Genomic DNA, 22,879 nt, shown 5'->3' on the forward strand with positions numbered 1-22,879 from the left:
AAAGGACTGGATAGAAGAAAAAAAGCAGAATGGTAGAGATTCCGTCCGAGCCAGCCATCACTGTTATAAAGTCACATTATCCGCCAGTTTTTTTTAATATATATTTTTAAATACAGCAGATATCAGTAGAGTAGGAACTAAAGCAAGGAGCTAGGAACCGAAATTGTAATTAATTCGGGGAAGTTTGGGACCACTCGGGACAGCGTCGACCAATCAGATAGCACTGAGGGTCTGTAGTTGGGGAGCGGGTCCACCGCCAAATTCAAACACAGAAAGACTTCCCGTTGACTACTACAGTTAGACGTTTCTCCAGGAGACACACAGAGAGGGAACAAACAACTTTACAAGGTAGATATTATCGAATATAAAGTACTTCGTTGTGTATCATAAATGAGTTTTACAGAAAAAGATAACCTATTCACCTCGTTCAAAGGACGATTTAGCTATAAAAAAAAAAAGCAGGCATTCAGAGAGTTTTACGTCAGCTAGCTAATAATGTTAACTTTGTCTGCTTGCTAACTAGCTAATCCGAAGCTGCTAGTATCATTATTAAAATAATTTATTTAACCTTTATTTAACTAGGCAAGTCAGTTAATAGCAAGGTTAGCGAATTCAAAAGTAGAACAAAGTATCTAGCTAGTTAACTTAAGATAGCTACATTTTGTTGATATGGTTATTGGAATGTTAACTAGCATGTGAAATTACTACAGTAGGTAATGTTAGTTAACTGGGTACTGTAATATATTATACAATATATTACATCATATATATATTATAATATATTGTAACGTTAGTTAACTGGGTACTGTAATATATTATACAATATATTACATCATATATATATTATAATATATTGTAACGTTAGTTAACTGGGTACTGTAATATATATTGTAACGTCAGTTAACTGGGTACTGTAATATATTATAACGTCAGTTAACTGGGCACTGTAATATATTGTTGGGGCAAGCCCAAAAAAAGCAGCATAACCGGGCGGCTGTGAACGGCATGACGAAATGTAAACAATGCAAACTTGAGTTGACTCCTTTTCAGAGACAAAACGCTTAAATAAGGTAAGGCTCCAGCAGATACCGGAGCGAACGGCTCTTTTTTTTTGACTATTTTCGGTAACCGAATTGCGTCGGTGAAAGAGCCGTTTATTTGGCTCCCTGAGTTGCATACTGCTACTACTGTTGTTTTTTTTTTAGCTCCATACAACGATTATCGGCACAACGTTATAAAAACATTATCTGGAGCTTGTAATCCCTCACTGCAGGAACAATGGATAGTGAGGAGAGCCTTTTCCTGGTTCACACATTTCTTGCAATGCGTTCATTTTTGCGGGACAGTAATTTGGTCAGGTACAAATGTATTTGAATTCACATGTCACGATCTGACATTATGGCAGGCAACTTTGTAGTCTTTATACATTCCTTTTTCAAAATGTTCCTGGTTTAAACACCCACACCAGAGACGATACGTCAGTGGGATGATTCGATTACGCTGAGCCGCGGGCTCGTTACGTCATCGGGCGAAAGCGTGGAGGGAAAAGCCACTCACTGAAATGGAACAGTAATCTGCGCCTCTCAGTCATTTTGTCAACAAGGCAGCATGGTGCAACGTCCAGAAAAATACATATATCATTTTTATTATTATTATTTTTACTCGTTTTCATTTGGGGATGCAGAGTGTGCTGAAAAACAATCACATTTGCATGTGGAAAACACAGAATCCTACTCATTACTCCACATGCTCCTACATCACTTTGTTTCGAGCCGACATCACTGTGGGCTTTGAACCGGGCACCTGGCTCGTACCCAGGAGTGTGCCAGCTATCTAATGTAATCAATGTTTACCTGGTGCAAAACCCGCCTACATGGACACCCGGGCGAAATTAATCGAATCCCCTCATTGGCAAGACGCGGGCAGTTCGGTTAACACTTCAAGTCCAAATATATCATACTTTAACTTGAACAACTACATGTTGACTGACAACATTGTGCAACAAATGTAAACTCTGCTCGCCCTCTTTCAGCTGGAACAAAGTGGATTTGGAAATAAATTTTTTTGCCAAATTTTCATTTTCAGGGCTGGGTTTTATTTCAATGGTACCACCCACCAGCATGGCATTGTTTATTAATCAGAAACACCTGCAAAGTTCACGAGTAGTAATTGAGTTTAGCAGGGTGCACTGTGGTTTTAGAAGTAAGTTGGGGGGCATAACCTGGCGGTGGGTCTTGATCGACCAAGAGTAGTAGTGTTTACAACCAATTTCAATCAATTGGTCCATTTTAAAACTGGTATTTTTTTCCATGTTAAACACGGGGTGTGTCTATAATACAATCAACTAGGCTATATGTACTGTAATTGTCTGACACTTTAAGCACGCTGTTTGATTAAATAATTAACACACACAAATGACTCAAGAGGGAGCCAGAGATCAAGATAGCCGGAACCTGTTCCTGACCCTCCTGCTGCAGCAGCTGGCCTTTGCAGATTCTGGCTTTGTGTTCCTGATGTAGTTGGTAACAGGCTACACCAAGGGTCGGAAACCTTTTCTATTTGGAGTGACAATTTATCTTACCATTTCCACCAATCTACCTGCCAGTTACGATTTTCATATGCACATTTTCGTGGAACAGTTTCATTTTAATTTATAATAGTATTTTTATATCAATCATAGACTGTAGATTAACCACATACAATCTAAATTACAATTATTCAAATCTAAAAGTAACTTTCATTGCCATTTCCAACTATGTAAAAATGGCCGACATAAAGCCAATGCATAACATTGCAGCCCGCAGGTAGATAATACCCTGATGAAAATAAATAAATATCCTATAAATCACATTGGCTATGCATGGCCTGTATGCAACAAACTTGCAACATTGTATAATATTCTGGGCCCTCAGAGTTCCCAAGCCAGTGAGCTTGGGACAGACACAGCTGTAGGCTATTTGTGCAAAAGGGATAAGAAGTAATCAGGTATTCTACGATGTTTCCACTGGACCAGAACATTACATTTGTTCCTTTCATGCTGAGTGGTTATCGAAAGGGAGAGAGCTGGAAATATTGTTCAAATACTTTGATGAACTTCTCAATTGATCCTAAAAACACTTTGTTTACTCGCTGTTTCAGGTGAAGAAAAACATGATTTTGAGAAACTCCACAGCTCATTAGTGGTGGTGAGTTAAGACAATCAGAAAAACTATCAGACATCCCCTCTTACAGCTCTTAGAGACTGACCCAGGAAGACTCACAGCTCTTAGAGACTGACCCAGGAAGACTCACAGCTCTTAGAGACTGACCCAGGAAGACTCACAGCTCTTAGAGACTGACCCAGGAAGACTCACAGCTCTTAGAGACTGACCCAGGAAGACTCACAGCTCTTAGAGACTGACCCAGGAAGACTCACAGCTCTTAGAGACTGACCCAGGAAGACTCACAGCTCTTAGAGACTGACCCAGAAAGACTCACAGCTCTTAGAAACTGACCCAGAAAGACTCACAGCTCTTAGAGACCGACCCAGGAAGACTCACAGCTCTTAGAGACTGACCCAGGAAGACTCACAGCTCTTTAGTGGTGGTGTGTTAAGATGATCAGAAAAACTATCAGACATCCCCAAATGGACACATTTTATAGGCCTACATTTGCGCGCAGGCCAGGCAGCCTAGTCTTACTTCTATATGCGTCCTTACTCAACATTGACAGGAGCATTTCAAAGACGACCAACAAATTGACAACTCATAAATGGAGTGAAATAAACAAGCTTGTTTCTCAGAAGTGTAGGTTATGAGTTCTGCAAAACACATTTCCAATCTGACAATGTTAAATAACTAATATATTGAACGCATTAACAGAAATTAAAGTCAGTTAAAAACAAATAACAGCCTACCAGGGAACAGTGGGAAAACTGCCTTGTTCAGGGGCAGAACGACAGATTTTTATCTTGTCAACTTGGGGATTTGATCCAGCCACCTTTCGGTTACTGGCCCAACGCTCTAACCACTAGGCTACCTGCCACCCCATGCACACAAAAGTTATATGAAACAATACGAATACCCATGAAATTGCAGGAGAGGACACATTCTGGAGAGAGATGTGCCTTGTGTATCTGAGCCACAGTCCCCATTTTATTGTCATCACTGCAGCCTCCTCAATGGATTTGTCCAGAGACAGGCGCAAATCAGACAGGTGTCTCGTGTGCCATAAAATAAACATATACACTACCATTCAAAAGTTAGGGGTCACTTAGAAATGTCCATGTTTTTGAAAGAAACTTTTGAAATTATGTTAGCACAAATGAAAACTGTTGTTCTGGTTAAAGAAGCAATAAAACTGGCCTTCTTTAGACTAGTTGAGTATCTGGAGCATCAGCATTTGTGGGTTTGACTACAGGCTCAAAATGACCAGAAACAAAGAACTTTCTTCTGAAACTCGTCAGTCTATTCTTGTTCTGAGAATTGAAGGCTTTTCCATGCGAGAAATTGCCAAGAAATTGACGATCTGGTACAATGCTGTGTACTACTCCCTTCACAGAACAGCGCAAACTGGCTCTAACCAGAATAGAAAGCGTGGGAGGCCCCGGTGCACAATTGTGCAAGAGGTTTCCGGGGTCATGGTATGTGCCTAGAACAAACTACTGACTCGGGACCAACAAACTTCTACAGGTTGTGCGCGTTCATACCATTTGAGACTCTAAAATACCATCCGAGACACTCAAGCATTCCCTTTTAGGATCACAGACCAGGCAGCGTCATAATCTTCTGCTGGATAATTCCAGCTTCTTGTAAGTAGGACTTTGTTTTGCAGTGCTTTCTAGTTCACTCCAAAACCACCGTTTTCCCCCCAGACATGTTTAAATGACCTCGGCCATCTGTTGTGCAGAATTTCATCCCACAGACGGTCACCAGTTTTATTATGCGCTTATCTTTTACATTTTGAGGCGAGTTGCTTGTTCTACATTTCTATCTGAACGCTCTACATTGTGTGTGTGTGTGTGTACTTCTGAACACAGCCCTGATCTCTTCCTCTTTCCTCCCTGATTGGCCAGCTTCAGCATGTCGTCGTCGGTGATGAGTGGCGTGGCGGTGTGGAGGGCTCACAGCGTTCTGGAGGAGTCAGACGGGGGCGAGTCCAGCTCCCCTGAGGCACCCCGCCCTGACCACTTCAGGAAGCTACGCTCCTCCTCCTCTCTCAACTCCCTCCGCATGTCTCTGAAGAAGAGGCTTCCGCTGCGCTCTGTACAGGTAAGAGGCTGAATCAAGCTGCACACGTCCCCAATGGCTCCCTGTTTAGTTCACTACTTTTGACCAGAGTAATTTGGGATACATAGAAAGACCTCATCCTAGATAACATCTCCTGCCATTGGGACCTTAAGCAAAGCAACTAACCCCTCTCTGTCCAGAGTCTGTGTGTACACTGAGTTTACAAAACATTATAAGAACACCTTCCTAATATTGAGTTGCTCTGAGAACAGCTTCGGTTTGTCGGGGCATGGACTCTAAAGCGTTCCACAGGGATGCTGGTCCATGTTGACTCCAATGCTTCCCCACAGTTGTGTCAAGTTGGCTGGATATCTTTTGGGTGGTGAATCATTCTTGGTACACACAAAAAACTGTTGTGTGAAAAACCCAGCAGCGTTGCAGTTCTTGACACAAACCGGTGCGCCTGGCACCTTCTACCATTACCCCGTTCAAAGGCACTGAAGTCTTTTGCCCATTTACCCTCTGAATGGCACACGAACACAATCCATTTCTCAAGGCTTAAAAAAATCCTCCTTTGCCCTTTGCTGTCTCCTCCCCTTAATCTACACAGATTTTTGAAGTATATTTAACAAGTGACATCAATAAGGGATCGTGGCCTTCACCTGGTCAGTATGTCATGGAAAGAGCAGGTGTTCTTAATGTTTTATAGTGTGTGTGTCGTGCTGCTAAGATAATGATCCTATCGTCCTGTCCGATAATGGCCAATAAAAAAGTGGTGCATTGTTCCTCCAGACCAACTCCCTGCCAGACCCTGAGTTGACCCCTGACCCCACCTGGGAAAGTCTGCAGGCCAATCAGAAGACCAACGCTGTCTGCCAGCTCACACGCAGCGCACGCAGCCACATCGGGGGAGTGTACCAGGTAGGAGACACTGACCGTAGTGGTACCTCTGCTTTGTCCTTAACCTGCACCGCAATTGCTAATAACCCATCCGCAACCGCCTGAGAAATAAGAATCAACTTCCGACTCTCGGAATGGAGGGACTAAAGCTATGTTTTTACTCACATCGAAGTGGGTTTGATGATGAGCAGCTTGTGGAGTCGCACTGGAGCGAGCGTCTAGCTCCAGTTGTCGGATCCTCACCTCCTTGTCAGCTTCTATTTTCCTAATTTCAAGTTCAAAATTCATCTGTCTCTCTTTATCTTTTTGCTCCATTTCTAACCGAGCCAGCCTCACCTTCAGCCTAGCAGTTCCATCTGAACGACCCGAAGCAGAAGATAAAGGATCGAATCGGGGCAATGTAAAAGGGGTACGAGGAACCCCTTCCTCTGCCCTGTCCTCCGACTTGGCATCAGAAGGTCTACCCGTCTTGAATACATGCCATGTCTACTTATTTGCTATATTCTTTTTTTTATTTTTTAGAATTTGAATCGGTCTAATCTACTGTTTTTATGTTTACTGGACAGCACATTAGTTCAACTGATACACCAACTCCCTGCATCATTTGTTTTGGCAGTAAGACTGAAGCCAAATACATGTCATTAATATCACAATGAATTGATCCAGAAGTTGGAGTCAACACCTCTATTGGTTTCCGATGCAGCTGGAATCATTTAGTCACTTGTCAGTATACTTATAAAACAAGATGATCCAAACCTCCATTATATACATACTGTAGAACAGCTAGTGACGTGCCAGCAACAAACACTGACACTACACATTATGAAAGACAAGAATGAGGTGAAAAAATGATTGCTGTCTATCAACAATGACAAGCCACCAGGGTCTGACAATCTAGATGGAAAATTACTGAGGATAATAGCAAACGATACTGCCACTCCTATTTGCCACATCTACTAGAAACTGTGTGCCCTCAGGCCTGGAGGGAAGCTAAAGTCATTCCGCTACCCAAGAATAGTAAAGCCCCCTTTACTGGCTCAATCAGCCTGTTACCAACTTTTAGTAAACTTCTGGAAAAAAATAGTGTTTGACCAGATACAATGCTATTTCACAGTAAACAAATTGACAACAGACTTTCAGCACGCTTATAGGGAAGGATGCTCAACAAGCACAGCACTTACACAAATGACTGATGATTGGCAGAGAGAAATTGATGAATAAATAAAAATTGTGGGGGCTGTCTTGTTAGACTTCAGTGCAGCTTTTGACATTATTGATCAAAGTCTGCTGCTGGAAAAACGTATGTGTTCTGGCTTTACACCCCCTGCTATATTGTGGATAAAGAGTTACACAGAGGGTGTTCTATAATGGGAGCCTCCCCAACATAATCCAGGTAGAATCAGGAATTCCCCAGGGCAGCTGTCTAGGCCCCTTACATTTTTAAATTTTCACTAACGACATGCCAATGGCTTTGAGTAAAGCCAGTGTGTCTGTGTATGCGGATGACTCAACACTATACACGTCAGCTACTACAGTGACTGAAATGACTGCAACACTCAACAAAGAGCTACAGTTAGTTTCAGAATGGGTGGCAAGGAATAAGTTAGTCCTAAATATTTCTTAAACTAAAAACATTGTATTTGGAACAAATCATTCACTAAACCTCAACTAATTCTTGCAATAAATAATGTGGAAATTGAGCAAGTTAAGATGACTAAACTGCTGGAGTAACACTAGATTGTAAACTATCATGGTCAAAACATTGATACAGTGGTAGCTAAGATTGGGAGAAGTCTGTCCATAATAAAGCGATGCTCTGCCTTCTTAACAACACTATCAACAAGGCAGGTCCTACAGGCCCTAGTTTCTACCTTCTTAACAACACTATCAACAAGGCAGGTCCTACAGGCCCTAGTTTCTACCTTCTTAACAGCACTATCAACAAGGCAGGTCCTACAGGCCTTAGTTTCTACCTTCTTAACAGCACTATCAACAAGGCAGGTCCTACAGGCCCTAGTTTCTACCTTCTTAACAGCACTATCAACAAGGCAGGTCCTACAGGCCCTAGTTGTGTCGCACCTGGACTACTGTTCAGTCGTGTGGTTGGGTGCCACAAAGGGCTTAGGAAAATTGCAATTGGCTCAGAACAGGGCAGCAAGGCTGGCCCTTGGATGTACACAGAGAGCTAATATTAATAATATGCATATCAATCTCTCCTGGCTCAAAGTGGATGTGTTTGACTTCATCACTATATTTATTTATGAGAGGTATTGACATGTTGAATGCACCGAGCTGTCTGTTTGAACTACTGGCACACAGCTCGGACACCCATGCATACCCCACAAGACATCTCTTCACAGTCCCCAAGTCCAGAACAGACTATGGGAGGCGCACAGTACTACATAGAGACATGACTACATGGAACTCTATTCCACAGTACTACATAGAGCCATGACTACATGGAACTCTATTCCACAGTACTACATAGAGCCATGACTACATGGGACTCTATTCCACAGTACTACATAGAGCCATGACTACATGGAACTCTATTCCACAGTACTACATAGAGCCATGACTACATGGAACTCTATTCCACAGTACCACATAGAGCCATGACTACATGGAACTCTATTCCACAGTACTACATAGAGCCATGACTACATGGAACTCTATTCCACAGTACTACATAGAGCCATGACTACATGGAACTCTATTCCACAGTACTACATAGAGCCATGACTACATGGAACTCTATTCCACAGTACTACATAGAGCCATGACTACATGGAACTCTATTCCACAGTACTACATAGAGCCATGACTACATGGAACTCTATTCCACAGTACTACATAGAGCCATGACTACATGGAACTCTATTCCACAGTACTACATAGAGCCATGACTACATGGAACTCTATTCCACAGTACTACATAGAGTCATGACCACATGGAACTCTATTCCACATTACTACATAGAGACATGACTACATGGAACTCTATTCCACAGTACTACATAGAGCCATGACTACATGGAACTCTATTCCACAGTACTACATAGAGCCATGACTACATGGAACTCTATTCCACAGTACTACATAGAGCCATGACTACATGGAACTCTATTCCACAGTACTACATAGAGCCATGACTACATGGAACTCTATTCCACAGTACTACATAGAGCCATGACTACATGGAACTCTATTCCACAGTACTACATAGAGCCATGACTACATGGAACTCTATTCCACAGTACTACATAGAGTCATGACCACATGGAACTCTATTCCACATTACTACATAGAGACATGACTACATGGAACTCTATTCCACAGTACTACATAGAGCCATGACTACATGGAACTCTATTCCACAGTACTACATAGAGCCATGACTACATAGAACTCTATTCCACAGTACTACATAGAGCCATGACTACATGGAACTCTATTCCACAGTACTACATAGAGCCATGACTACATGGAACTCTATTCCACAGTACTACATAGAGCCATGACTACATGGAACTCTAATCCACAGTACTACATAGAGCCATGACTACATGGAACTCTAATCCACAGTACTACATAGAGCCATGACTACATGGAACTCTATTCCACAGTACTACATAGAGCCATGACTACATGGAACTCTATTCCACAGTACTACATAGAGCCATGACTACATGGAACTCTATTCCACAGTACTACATAGAGCCATGACTACATGGAACTCTATTCCACAGTACTACATAGAGTCATGACTACATGGAACTCTATTCCACAGTACTACATAGAGCCATGACTACATGGAACTCTAATCCACAGTACTACATAGAGCCATGACTACATGGAACTCTATTCCACAGTACTACATAGAGCCATGACTACATGGAACTCTATTCCACAGTACTACATAGAGCCATGACTACATGGAACTCTATTCCACAGTACTACATAGAGCCATGACTACATGGAACTCTATTCCACAGTACTACATAGAGCCATGACTACATGGAACTCTATTCCACAGTACTACATAGAGCCATGACTACATGGAACTCTATTCCACAGTATTACATAGAGCCATGACTACATGGAACTCTATTCCACAGTACTACATAGAGACATGACTACATGGAACTCTATTCCACAGTACTACATAGAGCCATGACTAAATGGAACTCTATTCCACAGTACTACATAGAGCCATGACTACATGGAACTCTATTCCACAGTACTACATAGAGCCATGACTACATGGAACTCTATTCCACAGTACTACATAGAGCCATGACTACATGGAACTCTATTCCACAGTACTACATAGAGCCATGACTACATGGAACTCTATTCCACAGTGCTACATAGAGTCATGACTACATGGAACTCTATTCCACATCAGGTAACTGATGCAGCAGTGGGATCAGATTTAAAAACAGATAAAAATACACCTTATGGAACAGCGGGGACTGTGAAGAGACACACACAGGTACAGACAAGCATACGCACACACACATATACGATAACATACGTCTACCGATTATGATTTTTCAATGCCAATATCGATTATTGGAGGACCAAAAAAGCCGATGCCGATTAATCGGACGATTTAAAATAAAAAAAATACAAATGTTTTATTTGTAATAATGACAATTACAACAATACTGAATGAACACTTATTTTAACTTAATATAATACATCAATAAAATCAATTTAGCCTCAAATAAATAATGAAACATGTTCAATTTAGTTTAAATAATGCAAAAACAAAGTGTTGGAGAAGAAAGTAAAAGTGCAATATGTGCCATGTAAGAAAGCTAACGTTTAAGTTCCTTGCTCAGAACATGAGAACATATGAAAGCTGGTGGTTCCTTTCAACATGAGTCTTCAATATTCCCAGGTAAGAAGTTTTAGGTTGTAGTTATAATAGGAATTATAGGACTATTTCTCTCTATACCATTTATATTTCATTAACCTTTGACTATTGGATGTTCTTATAGGCACTTTAGTATTGCCAGTGTAACAGTATAGCTTCCATCCCTCTCCTCGCTCCTCCCTGGGCTTGAACCAGGAACACAACGACAACAGCCACCCTCGAAGCAGCGTTACCCATGCAGAGCAAGGGGAACAACTACTCCAAGTCTCAGAGCGAGTGACGTTTGAAACGCTATTAGCGTGCGCTAACTAGCCAGCCATTTCACATCGGTTACACCAGCCTAATCTCGGGAGTTGATGGGCTTGAAGTCATAAACAGCGCAATGCTTGACGCACAACGAAGAGCTGCTGGCAAAACGCACGAAAGTGCTGTTTGAATGAATGTTTATACGCCTGCTTCTGCCTACCACCGCTCAGGCAGATACTTAGATACGCAGGACACGCTAGATAATATCTGGTAATATCATCAACCACGTGTAGTTAACTAGTGATTATGATTGATTGAGACTTAGATACGCAGGACACGCTAGATAATATCTGGTAATATCATCAACCACGTGTAGTTAACTAGTGATTATGATTGATTGATTTTATAAGATACGTTTAATGCTAGCTACCGACTTACCTTGGCTTACTGTGGAGTAAGCCACAAGGGGCAGAGTACAACAAGGGGCAGGTCGTTATTGCGTTGGACTAGTTAACTGTAAGGTAGCAAGATCGTTTAGGGCCAAATAGCATTCCAATTTGCTTTGTTGTTTTTGGTTGATTTCTTTCCAGCGTGTCAAATAGTTTTACTTTCTCATAATGTGTTTGGGTCTAATTGTGTTTCTGTCCTGGGGCTCTGTGGGGTCAGTTTTGTGTTTGTGAACAGAGCCCCAGGACCAGCTGGCTGAGGGGACTCCTTCTCTAGGTTCATCTCTCTGTAGGTGAGGGATTTGTGGTGGGATGCTTTAATCTCAAACCAATCGCATCTACTCACGGCCGCTCATGTTGTAAACACAGTCCAGTTCAAAGTGAATGGCACAGATCCATATATGGCAATGGTCTATTTGCATATAGGCCTACTACAGCTCTGATTGGTTATGCTGCACCGGTCTGTGTAGAGTATGCAATAGAATCCTACTCCGATGAGTTCTGCCTACAACAAAATCTCTTGCATAGTTTGTTTTGGTATGTTGCATTGAAAGTAGACATTTTTCGTTGATTCGATCACAATTACCACCGTAACAGGGAAAACTTTAGAAAGTTGAATGAAGTTCAATCTGTGCTTCTCTCTTTGGGCTGATATTTAATCTGTCCCTGGGAGCTGCAAGGCTACTGCACACCCACGCGCAGCTTAGAGGGGGCATTGGTCTTCACCAAGAGAGAGAATCTTTGAATCTGTGAAAGTCCAGCTGAAACTGTTTGGGGTTACCCAATAAAAAAATCCAAGTTTATCCAACTCCAAATTTTATCTTTTTGTATAAAAAATAAAAAATCTGCTTGTGATCTCTCTTTCTCAGAAGCTTCAGAGGAACAGAGCAGTGGTACAGGATCAGGAGGAGTGTTTGGTGGCGACACCTGGCCAGGTGTGTGAGGGGGGAGAGAACAACGAGGGGGTCACCTCCCGTACACCCAGGCGCACCCCCGTCCGTTCCACCACACTCATACCTACAACAACCCCCAGAGCCACCGCGCCCAAACGCACCCCTGCCTCAGGCCGCAGGGGGAGGAGAACCCCAGGGCGAAGTCCTGAGGTGACAGGGGTGAAGAACGTGGGAGGGAGGAGGCAGCTGGTTCGGATGGCTGCACTACGAAGCCCCTTCGCATCTCCTAACACTCAGAGCCTCAGACGGTGAGGACACACCCCCATACATGTATACATACACACACACCCACACATGTATACATACACACACCCACACATGTACAAACATGCAGTACCAGTCAAAAGTTTGGACACACCTAGTCATTCCAGGGTTTTTTCTTTATTTTTACTATGTTCTACATTGTAGAATAATAGTGAAGACATCAAAACTATGAAATAACACATATGGAATCATGTAGTAACCAAAAAACGTGTTAAACAAATCAAAATATGTTTTAGATTCTTCAAAGTAGCCATCCTTTGCCTTGATGACAGCTTTGCACACGCTTGGCATTCTCTCAACCAGTTTAATGAGGAATGCTTTTCCAACAGTATTTAAGGAGTTCCCACATATACTGAGCACTTATTGGCTGCTTTTCCTTCACTCTGCGGTCCAACTCATCCCAAACCATCTCAATTGGGTTAAGGCCAGGTGATTGTGGAGGCCAGGTTATCTGATGCAGCACTCCATCACTCTCCTTCTTGGTCAAATAGCCCTTACACAGCCTGGAGGTGTGTTGGATCATTGTCCTGTTGAAAAACGTATCAGTCACCAGGTCTGACTGTATAGTCCCACTAAGCCCAAACCAGATAGGATGGTGTATCTCTGCAGAATGCTGTGTTAGTAGCCATGCTGGTTAAGTGTGCCTTGAATTCTAAATAAATCACTGCCAGTATCACCAGCAAAGCACCATCACAAATACACATGCAGAGATCATCCATTTACCCACACCACATCTCACAAAGACACGGTGGTTAGAACCAAATATCTCCAATTTGAAAGGACAGATTTCCACCAGTCTAATGTCCATTGTTTGTGTTTTCTTGGCCCAAGCAAATCTCTTCTTCTTATTGATGTCCTTTAGTAGTGTTTTTTTTGCAGCAATTCGACCATGAAGGTGTGATTTACAGTCTCCCCTTCCAAACAGTTTATGTTGAGATTAGAGGTCGACCGATTAATCGGAATTGCCGATTAATTAGGGCCGATTTAAAGTTTTCATAACAATCGGAAATCTGTATTTTTGGACAGCGTTTTTTCTTTTACACCTTTATTTAATCTTTATTTAACTAGACAAGTCAGTTAAAGAACACATTCTTATTTTCAATGACGGCCTAGGAACGGTGGGTTAACTGCCTCGTCCAGGGGCAGAACGACAGATTTGTACCTTGTCAGCTCAGGGATTCAATCTTGCAACCTTACAGTTAACTAGTCCAACGCTCTAACCACCTGCCTCTCATTGCACTCCACGAGGAGACTGCCTGTTACGCGAATGCAGTAAGAAGCCAAGGTAAGTTGCTAGCTAGCATTAAACTTATCTTATAAAAAACAATCAATCATAATCACTATTTAACTACGCATGGTTGATGATATTACTAGTTTATCAAGCGTGTCCTGCGTTGCATATAATCGATGCGGTGCGTATCGTTGCTCCAATGTGTACCTAACCATAAACATCAATACCTTTCTTAAAATCAATACACAGAAGGAGATATTTTTAAACCTGCATATTTAGCTAAAAGAAATCCAGGTTAGCAGGAAATATTAACCAGGTGAAATTGTGTTACTTCTCTTGTGTTCATTGCACGCAGAGTCAGGGTATATGCAACAGTTTGGGCAGCCTAATTTGCCAGAATTGTACGTAATTATGACATAACATTGAAGGTTGTGCAATGTAACAGGAATATTTAGACTGATGGATGCCATCCATTAGATAAAATACAGAACGGTTCCGTATTTCACTGAAATAATAAACGTCTTGTTTTCGAGATGATAGTTTCCAGATTCGACCATATTAATGACCTAAGGCTCGTATTTCTGTGTGTTATTATGTTATAACTAAGTCTATGATTTGATAGAGCAGTCTGACTGAGCGGTGGTAGGCAGCAGCAGGCTCGTTATACATTCATTCAAACAGCACTTTCGTGCATTTGCCAGCAGCTATTTTTGACTTCAAGCCTATCAACTCCCGAGATTAGGCTGGTGTAACCGATGTGAAATGGCTAGCTAGTTAGCGGGGTGCGCGCTAATAGCTTTTCAAACGTCACTCGCTCTGAGATTTGGAGTGGTTGTTCCCCGCGGCTTTTGTGGAGCGATGGGTAACGCTGCTTCGAGGGTGGCTGTTGTCGTTGTGTTGCTGGTTCAAGCCCAGGTAGCGGCGAGGAGAGGGACGGAAGCTATACTGTTACACTGGCAATACTAAAGTGCCTATAATAACATCCAATAGTCAAAGGTTAATGAAATACAAATGGTATAGAGGGAAATAGTCCTATAATTCCTATTATAACTACAACCTAAAACTTCTTATCTGGCTGGGAAAATTGAAGAATCATGTTAAAAGGAACCACCAGCTTTCATATGTTCTCATGTTCTGAGCAAGGAACTTAAACGTTAGCTTTCTTACATGGCACATATTGCACTTTTACCTTCTTCTCCAACACTTTGTTTTTGCATTATTTAAACCAAATTGAACATGTTTCATTATTTATTTGAGGCTAAATTGATATTATTGATGTATTATATTAAGTTAAAATAAGTGTTCATTCAGTATTGTTGTAATTGTCATTATTACAAATACATTTTTTATTTTTAAATCGTCCGATTAATCGGTATCGGCGTTGAAAAAATCATATACGGTCGACCTCTAGTTGAGATGTGTCTGTTACATTTATTTGGGCTGCAATCTGAGGCTGGTATCTCTAATGAACTTATCCTCTGCAGCAGAGGTAACTCTGGGCCTTCCCTTCCTGTGGCGGTCCACATGAGAGCCAGTTAACTCTAATGAACTTATCCTGCAGAGGTAACTCTGGGTCTTTCTTTCCTGTAGTGGTCCTCATGAGAGCCAGTTTCATCACAGCAGAGGTAACTCTGGGCCTTCCTGTAGTGGTCCTCCTGAGAGCCAGTTTCATCACAGCAGAGGTAACTCTGGGCCTTCCTGTAGTGGTCCTCCTGAAAGCCAGTTTCATCACAGCAGAGGTAACTCTGGGCCTTCCTGTAGTGGTCCTCCTGAGAGCCAGTTTCATCACAGCAGAGGTAACTCTGGGCCTTCCTGTAGTGGTCCTCCTGAGAGACAGTTTCATCACAGCAGAGGTAACTCTGGGCCTTCCTGTAGTGGTCCTCCTGAGAGCCAGTTTCATCACAGCAGAGGTAACTCTGGGCCTTCCTGTAGTGGTCCTCCTGAGAGCCAGTTTCATCACAGCAGAGGTAACTCTGGGCCTTCCTGTAGTGGTCCTCATGAGAGCCAGTTTCATCACAGCAGAGGTAACTCTGGGCCTTCCTGTAGCGGTCCTCATGAGAGCCAGTTTCATCACAGCAGAGGTAACTCTGGGCCTTCCTGTAGCGGTCCTCATGAGAGCCAGTTTCATCACAGCAGAGGTAACTCTGGGCCTTCCTGTAGCGGTCCTCCTGAGAGCCAGTTTCATCACAGCAGAGGTAACTCTGGGCCTTCCTGTAGTGGTCCTCCTGAGAGCCAGTTTCATCACAGCAGAGGTAACTCTGGGCCTTCCTGTAGTGGTCCTCCTGAGAGCCAGTTTCATCACAGCAGAGGTAACTCTGGGCCTTCCTGTAGTGGTCCTCATGAGAGCCAGTTTCATCACAGCAGAGGTAACTCTGGGCCTTCCTGTAGCGGTCCTCATGAGAGCCAGTTTCATCACAGCAGAGGTAACTCTGGGCCTTCCTGTAGCGGTCCTCCTGAGAGCCAGTTTCATCACAGCAGAGGTAACTCTGGGCCTTCCTGTAGTGGTCCTCATGAGAGCCAGTTTCATCACAGCAGAGGTAACTCTGGGCCTTCCTGTAGTGGTCCTCCTGAGAGCCAGTTTCATCACAGCAGAGGTAACTCTGGGCCTTCCTGTAGTGGTCCTCATGAGAGCCAGTTTCATCACAGCAGAGGTAACTCTGGGCCTTCCTGTAGTGGTCCTCATGAGAGCCAGTTTCATCACAGCAGAGGTAACTCTGGGCCTTCCTGTAGTGGTCCTCCTGAGAGCCAGTTTCATCACAGCAGAGGTAACTCTGGGCCTTCCTGTAGTGGTCCTCATGAGAGCCAGTTTCATCACAGCAGAGGTAACTCTGGGCCTTCCTGTAGTGGTCCTCATGAGAGCCAGTTTCATCACAGCAGAGGTAACTCTGGGCCTTCCTGTAGTGGTCCTCATGAGAGCCAGTTTCATCACAGCAGAGGTAACTCTGGGCCTTCCTGTAGTGGTCCTCATGAGAGCCAGTTTCATCACAGCAGAGGTAACTCTGGGCCTTCCTGTAGTGGTCCTCATGAGAGCCAGTTTCATCACAGCAGAGGTAACTCTGGGCCTTCCTGTAGTGGTCCTCCTGAGAGCCAGTTTCATCACAGCAGAGGTAACTCTGGGCCTTCCTGTAGTGGTCCTCATGAGAGCCAGTTTCATCACAGCAGAGGTAACTCTGGGCCTTCCTGTAGTGGTCCTCATGAGAGCCAGTTTCATCACAGCAGAGGTAACTCTGGGCCTTCCTGTAGTGGTCCTCATGAGAGCCAGTTTCATCACAGCAGAGGTAACTCTGGGCCTTCCTGTAGTGGTCCTCCTGAGAGCCAGTTTCATCACAGCAGAGGTAACTCTGGGCCTTCCTGTAGTGGTCCTCCTGAGAGCCAGTTTCATCACAGCAGAGGTAACTCTGGGCCTTCCTGTAGTGGTCCTCATGAGAGCCAGTTTCATCACAGCAGAGGTAACTCTGGGCCTTCCTGTAGTGGTCCTCATGAGAGCCAGTTTCATCACAGCAGAGGTAACTCTGGGCCTTCCTGTAGTGGTCCTCCTGAGAGCCAGTTTCATCACAGCAGAGGTAACTCTGGGCCTTCCTGTAGTGGTCCTCATGAGAGCCAGTTTCATCACAGCAGAGGTAACTCTGGGCCTTCCTGTAGTGGTCCTCATGAGAGCCAGTTTCATCACAGCAGAGGTAACTCTGGGCCTTCCTGTAGTGGTCCTCCTGAGAGCCAGTTTCATCACAGCAGAGGTAACTCTGGGCCTTCCTGTAGTGGTCCTCATGAGAGCCAGTTTCATCACAGCAGAGGTAACTCTGGGCCTTCCTGTAGTGGTCCTCCTGAGAGCCAGTTTCATCACAGCAGAGGTAACTCTGGGCCTTCCTGTAGTGGTCCTCATGAGAGCCAGTTTCATCACAGCAGAGGTAACTCTGGGCCTTCCTGTAGTGGTCCTCATGAGAGCCAGTTTCATCACAGCAGAGGTAACTCTGGGCCTTCCTGTAGTGGTCCTCCTGAGAGCCAGTTTCATCACAGCAGAGGTAACTCTGGGCCTTCCTGTAGTGGTCCTCATGAGAGCCAGTTTCATCACAGCAGAGGTAACTCTGGGCCTTCCTGTAGTGGTCCTCATGAGAGCCAGTTTCATCACAGCAGAGGTAACTCTGGGCCTTCCTGTAGTGGTCCTCATGAGAGCCAGTTTCATCACAGCAGAGGTAACTCTGGGCCTTCCTGTAGTGGTCCTCATGAGAGCCAGTTTCATCACAGCAGAGGTAACTCTGGGCCTTCCTGTAGTGGTCCTCATGAGAGCCAGTTTCATCACAGCAGAGGTAACTCTGGGCCTTCCTGTAGTGGTCCTCCTGAGAGCCAGTTTCATCACAGCAGAGGTAACTCTGGGCCTTCCTGTAGTGGTCCTCCTGAGAGCCAGTTTCATCACAGCAGAGGTAACTCTGGGCCTTCCTGTAGTGGTCCTCCTGAGAGCCAGTTTCATCACAGCAGAGGTAACTCTGGGCCTTCCTGTAGTGGTCCTCATGAGAGCCAGTTTCATCACAGCAGAGGTAACTCTGGGCCTTCCTGTAGCGGTCCTCATGAGAGCCAGTTTCATCACAGCAGAGGTAACTCTGGGCCTTCCTGTAGTGGTCCTCCTGAGAGCCAGTTTCATCACAGCAGAGGTAACTCTGGGCCTTCCTGTAGTGGTCCTCATGAGAGCCAGTTTCATCACAGCAGAGGTAACTCTGGGCCTTCCTGTAGTGGTCCTCATGAGAGCCAGTTTCATCACAGCAGAGGTAACTCTGGGCCTTCCTGTAGTGGTCCTCATGAGAGCCAGTTTCATCACAGCAGAGGTAACTCTGGGCCTTCCTGTAGTGGTCCTCCTGAGAGCCAGTTTCATCACAGCAGAGGTAACTCTGGGCCTTCCTGTAGTGGTCCTCCTGAGAGCCAGTTTCATCACAGCAGAGGTAACTCTGGGCCTTCCTGTAGTGGTCCTCATGAGAGCCAGTTTCATCACAGCAGAGGTAACTCTGGGCCTTCCTGTAGTGGTCCTCATGAGAGCCAGTTTCATCACAGCAGAGGTAACTCTGGGCCTTCCTGTAGTGGTCCTCCTGAGAGCCAGTTTCATCACAGCAGAGGTAACTCTGGGCCTTCCTGTAGTGGTCCTCATGAGAGCCAGTTTCATCACAGCAGAGGTAACTCTGGGCCTTCCTGTAGTGGTCCTCATGAGAGCCAGTTTCATCACAGCAGAGGTAACTCTGGGCCTTCCTGTAGTGGTCCTCCTGAGAGCCAGTTTCATCACAGCAGAGGTAACTCTGGGCCTTCCTGTAGTGGTCCTCATGAGAGCCAGTTTCATCACAGCAGAGGTAACTCTGGGCCTTCCTGTAGTGGTCCTCCTGAGAGCCAGTTTCATCACAGCAGAGGTAACTCTGGGCCTTCCTGTAGTGGTCCTCATGAGAGCCAGTTTCATCACAGCAGAGGTAACTCTGGGCCTTCCTGTAGTGGTCCTCATGAGAGCCAGTTTCATCACAGCAGAGGTAACTCTGGGCCTTCCTGTAGTGGTCCTCCTGAGAGCCAGTTTCATCACAGCAGAGGTAACTCTGGGCCTTCCTGTAGTGGTCCTCATGAGAGCCAGTTTCATCACAGCAGAGGTAACTCTGGGCCTTCCTGTAGTGGTCCTCATGAGAGCCAGTTTCATCACAGCAGAGGTAACTCTGGGCCTTCCTGTAGTGGTCCTCATGAGAGCCAGTTTCATCACAGCAGAGGTAACTCTGGGCCTTCCTGTAGTGGTCCTCATGAGAGCCAGTTTCATCACAGCAGAGGTAACTCTGGGCCTTCCTGTAGTGGTCCTCATGAGAGCCAGTTTCATCACAGCAGAGGTAACTCTGGGCCTTCCCTTCCTGTAGTGGTCCTCATGAGAGCCAGTTTCATCACAGCAGAGGTAACTCTGGGCCTTCCTGTAGTGGTCCTCATGAGAGCCAGTTTCATCACAGCAGAGGTAACTCTGGGCCTTCCTGTAGTGGTCCTCATGAGAGCCAGTTTCATCACAGCAGAGGTAACTCTGGGCCTTCCTGTAGTGGTCCTCCTGAGAGCCAGTTTCATCACAGCAGAGGTAACTCTGGGCCTTCCTGTAGTGGTCCTCCTGAGAGCCAGTTTCATCACAGCAGAGGTAACTCTGGGCCTTCCTGTAGTGGTCCTCCTGAGAGCCAGTTTCATCACAGCAGAGGTAACTCTGGGTCTTCCTGTGGCGGTCCTCATGAGAGCCAGTTTCATCACAGCAGAGGTAACTCTGGGCCTTCCTGTAGTGGTCCTCATGAGAGCCAGTTTCATCATGGAGCTGGATGGTTTTTTGAGACTAATGATGGACTCTTTCTCTGTTTATTTCAGCTGTTCTTGTCATAATATGGACTTGGTCTTTTACCAAATAGGGCTGTATACCCTCTTCTGTATTCCAGTCCTACCTTGTCACAACACAACTAATGGGCTCAAACGCATTAAAGAAGGAAAGAAATTCCACAAATTAACTTAACAAGGCACACCTGTTAATTGAAATGCATTCCAGGTGACTACCTCATGAATCTGGTTGAGAGAATGCCAAGAGTGAGCAAAGCTGTCATCAAGGCAAAGGGTGGCTACTTTGCAGAATCTTATATTTTGATTTGTTTAACACTTTTTTTGGTTACTACATGATTCCATATGTGTTATTTCATAGTTTTGATGTCTCCACTATTATTCTACAATGTTGACAATAGTAAAAAATGAAGAGAACCCCCTGAATGAGTACTGTACATCCCTACACACACATCCACACTCTCAAACAATGTATACCGAATTGACCATGCCCAGAATGGAGTGCGTGTGATTGACTGGTGTGTCCTGCTCTCTGATTGGTTCCTGTGTATGATTGACAGGAAGTTTGGCCGGGACCTGGAGAGTGTGTCCAGCGGTCTCAGGAAGCTGAAACGTCTGTCCCACGCCTTTGATGATGTCATAGGGAGAGACGACCGGTGAAGAGAACACTAACATTTATTCATACAGATACCGTCTGTTGCAGTGTTTTACTCACTATATTTACACTAGTATTTATATATGGCAATGAGGGGTTAGGCTGGGGAGCAGGACAGAGACAGATATCTGTTACAGTGTTTTACTCACTATATTTACACTAGTATTTATATAGGGCAATGAGGGGTTAGGACGGGGAGGAGGACAGAGGACTATGTAGTGAGAGGTTAGTTTTGTTAGGATGGAGAGCAGGACAGAGGACTATGTAGTGAGAGGTTAGTTTTGTTAGGATGGGGAGCAGGACAGAGGACTATGTAGTGAGAGGTTAGGCTGGGGAGCAGGACAGAGGACTATGTAGTGAGAGGTTAGGCTAGGGAGCAGGACAGAGGACTATGTAGTGAGAGGTTAGTTTTGTTAGGACGGGGAGATGGTAGCAAATCTGGCTCAGATATGCATTTCCTGTTCTGGGGCCCTGAGGAGGGGCTCCTGTCTAACGGTCGCCTGCCCTAAAAACCCTTCAGCTGCTCTCTCCTTCCCGCCCGCTCAGATTCAAATTGGGCTTGTGGTATGTGGATGAGTGAGGGAGGACTGGAAGGGGGGTGATGTGGGGGCAGTTGGAGAGGACAGGGGGGAGTCAGAGCTCTATAGTTGGACTTGTTTTAGGAGTGATGCTTAGGGGAGGAGGGTGTGTGTGTGTGTGTGTGAGACTACGCAGGCCAGTCAAATTTCCGCCCTGCCCCGGTCAACTGTAAGTGCTGTTATTTGTGAAGTGGAAACGCCTAGGAGCTCACAGAATGAGCTGAAGAATTCGCTATGACAGCCAATTAATATCTAGTATAACTTTTGATTTCACCCCCATCTCAAAAATATATATATATTTTTTTTACAGTTTAAATGTTTTTATGGAGTGGTCTTCTCTGTTTCGGCCATGCAGTGCGCACCGCAAAAGGGATTTCTGTCCTCGTTATGAAATGAACTTTACCCTCTATTTAAAAATGGAAAAAAACATACAACGCTGCTTGTTTAAAGCAAAACTACCAAAACTATTGCTGATGGTGAACCTGAACAATCCAAATAGAATCGGTTGTAGTTTTCAACAGCCAGATGAATGGTCGACGGTAGCTGACTTTTACTCCAGTAAAACACCATTTTCAACATCTCCATAGGTAACAATAACATAGCAAATCACATAGGTTGACACTCAACTAATTAAGGCTAATAATCACGGTCGGCCATTTTATCATTTGAACTCCATCATTCCACTATTACTGCAGATGCGTGGTGGATATTTTCTGAAATTACGTTGCTACATGCTACTAACATGCTACGTTGCTACATGCTACTAACATGCTACGTTGCTACATGTTACTAACATGCTACGCATTGCACCTTTAATTTAGAATGGAAATTAATATGTTAGTGTATCGATTCGTTCTCCCACCAAACCGTTTTCAAAATAAACAACTTTATCAGAGTCATTTTTTGATGAATTCTATCAGATTTTAAGACTTGATCAAACGATGAAATTAGCTCCAACAACTAAGTCAGACTTTATCAGTGAAAACCTGGGTGTCTCTGTCTGTCTGCTTCCAGGGCCCAGTTATCTCTTTTGATTTCGCCTATCGGATAGGATTAAATGCATAGAAATAGAATGGACAGAACATGTATCATTGACTTGAATGGGGACTCCCGTTCTGCATGTTATATTTCTTTGTATTTTAATCCTATCCGATAGCTGAAGTCCAGATAACTGGGCAGCTGGGACTGTAAAGGTATGGCAG

At 44.3% G+C, this 22,879-nt stretch overlaps 1 protein-coding gene across 3 annotated transcripts in view; it reads left to right on the forward strand.

The window, feature by feature from the left end:
* Positions 1-240: 240 nt before the first annotated feature.
* Positions 241-22,879, forward strand: part of LOC139403540 (uncharacterized) — a 29,375-nt gene continuing 6,736 nt past the window's right edge. The window contains exons 1-5 of one of the 3 annotated variants that reach the window (XM_071146957.1): positions 241-348; positions 5,054-5,249; positions 6,000-6,128; positions 12,551-12,882; positions 21,005-21,100. In XM_071146957.1, the coding sequence (XP_071003058.1) occupies positions 5,061-5,249; positions 6,000-6,128; positions 12,551-12,882; positions 21,005-21,100 (746 nt within the window). In that variant the 5' untranslated portion in view covers positions 241-348; positions 5,054-5,060. The remainder of the gene's footprint in view (positions 349-5,053; positions 5,250-5,999; positions 6,129-12,550; positions 12,883-21,004; positions 21,101-22,879) is intronic. The other 2 variants (XM_071146959.1, XM_071146960.1) reach the window with 2 other exon arrangements.

The sequence above is a fragment of the Oncorhynchus clarkii genome, unplaced genomic scaffold, assembly GCF_045791955.1.
Source record: "Oncorhynchus clarkii lewisi isolate Uvic-CL-2024 unplaced genomic scaffold, UVic_Ocla_1.0 unplaced_contig_2096_pilon_pilon, whole genome shotgun sequence".
Taxonomy (NCBI): Eukaryota; Metazoa; Chordata; class Actinopteri; order Salmoniformes; family Salmonidae; genus Oncorhynchus; species Oncorhynchus clarkii.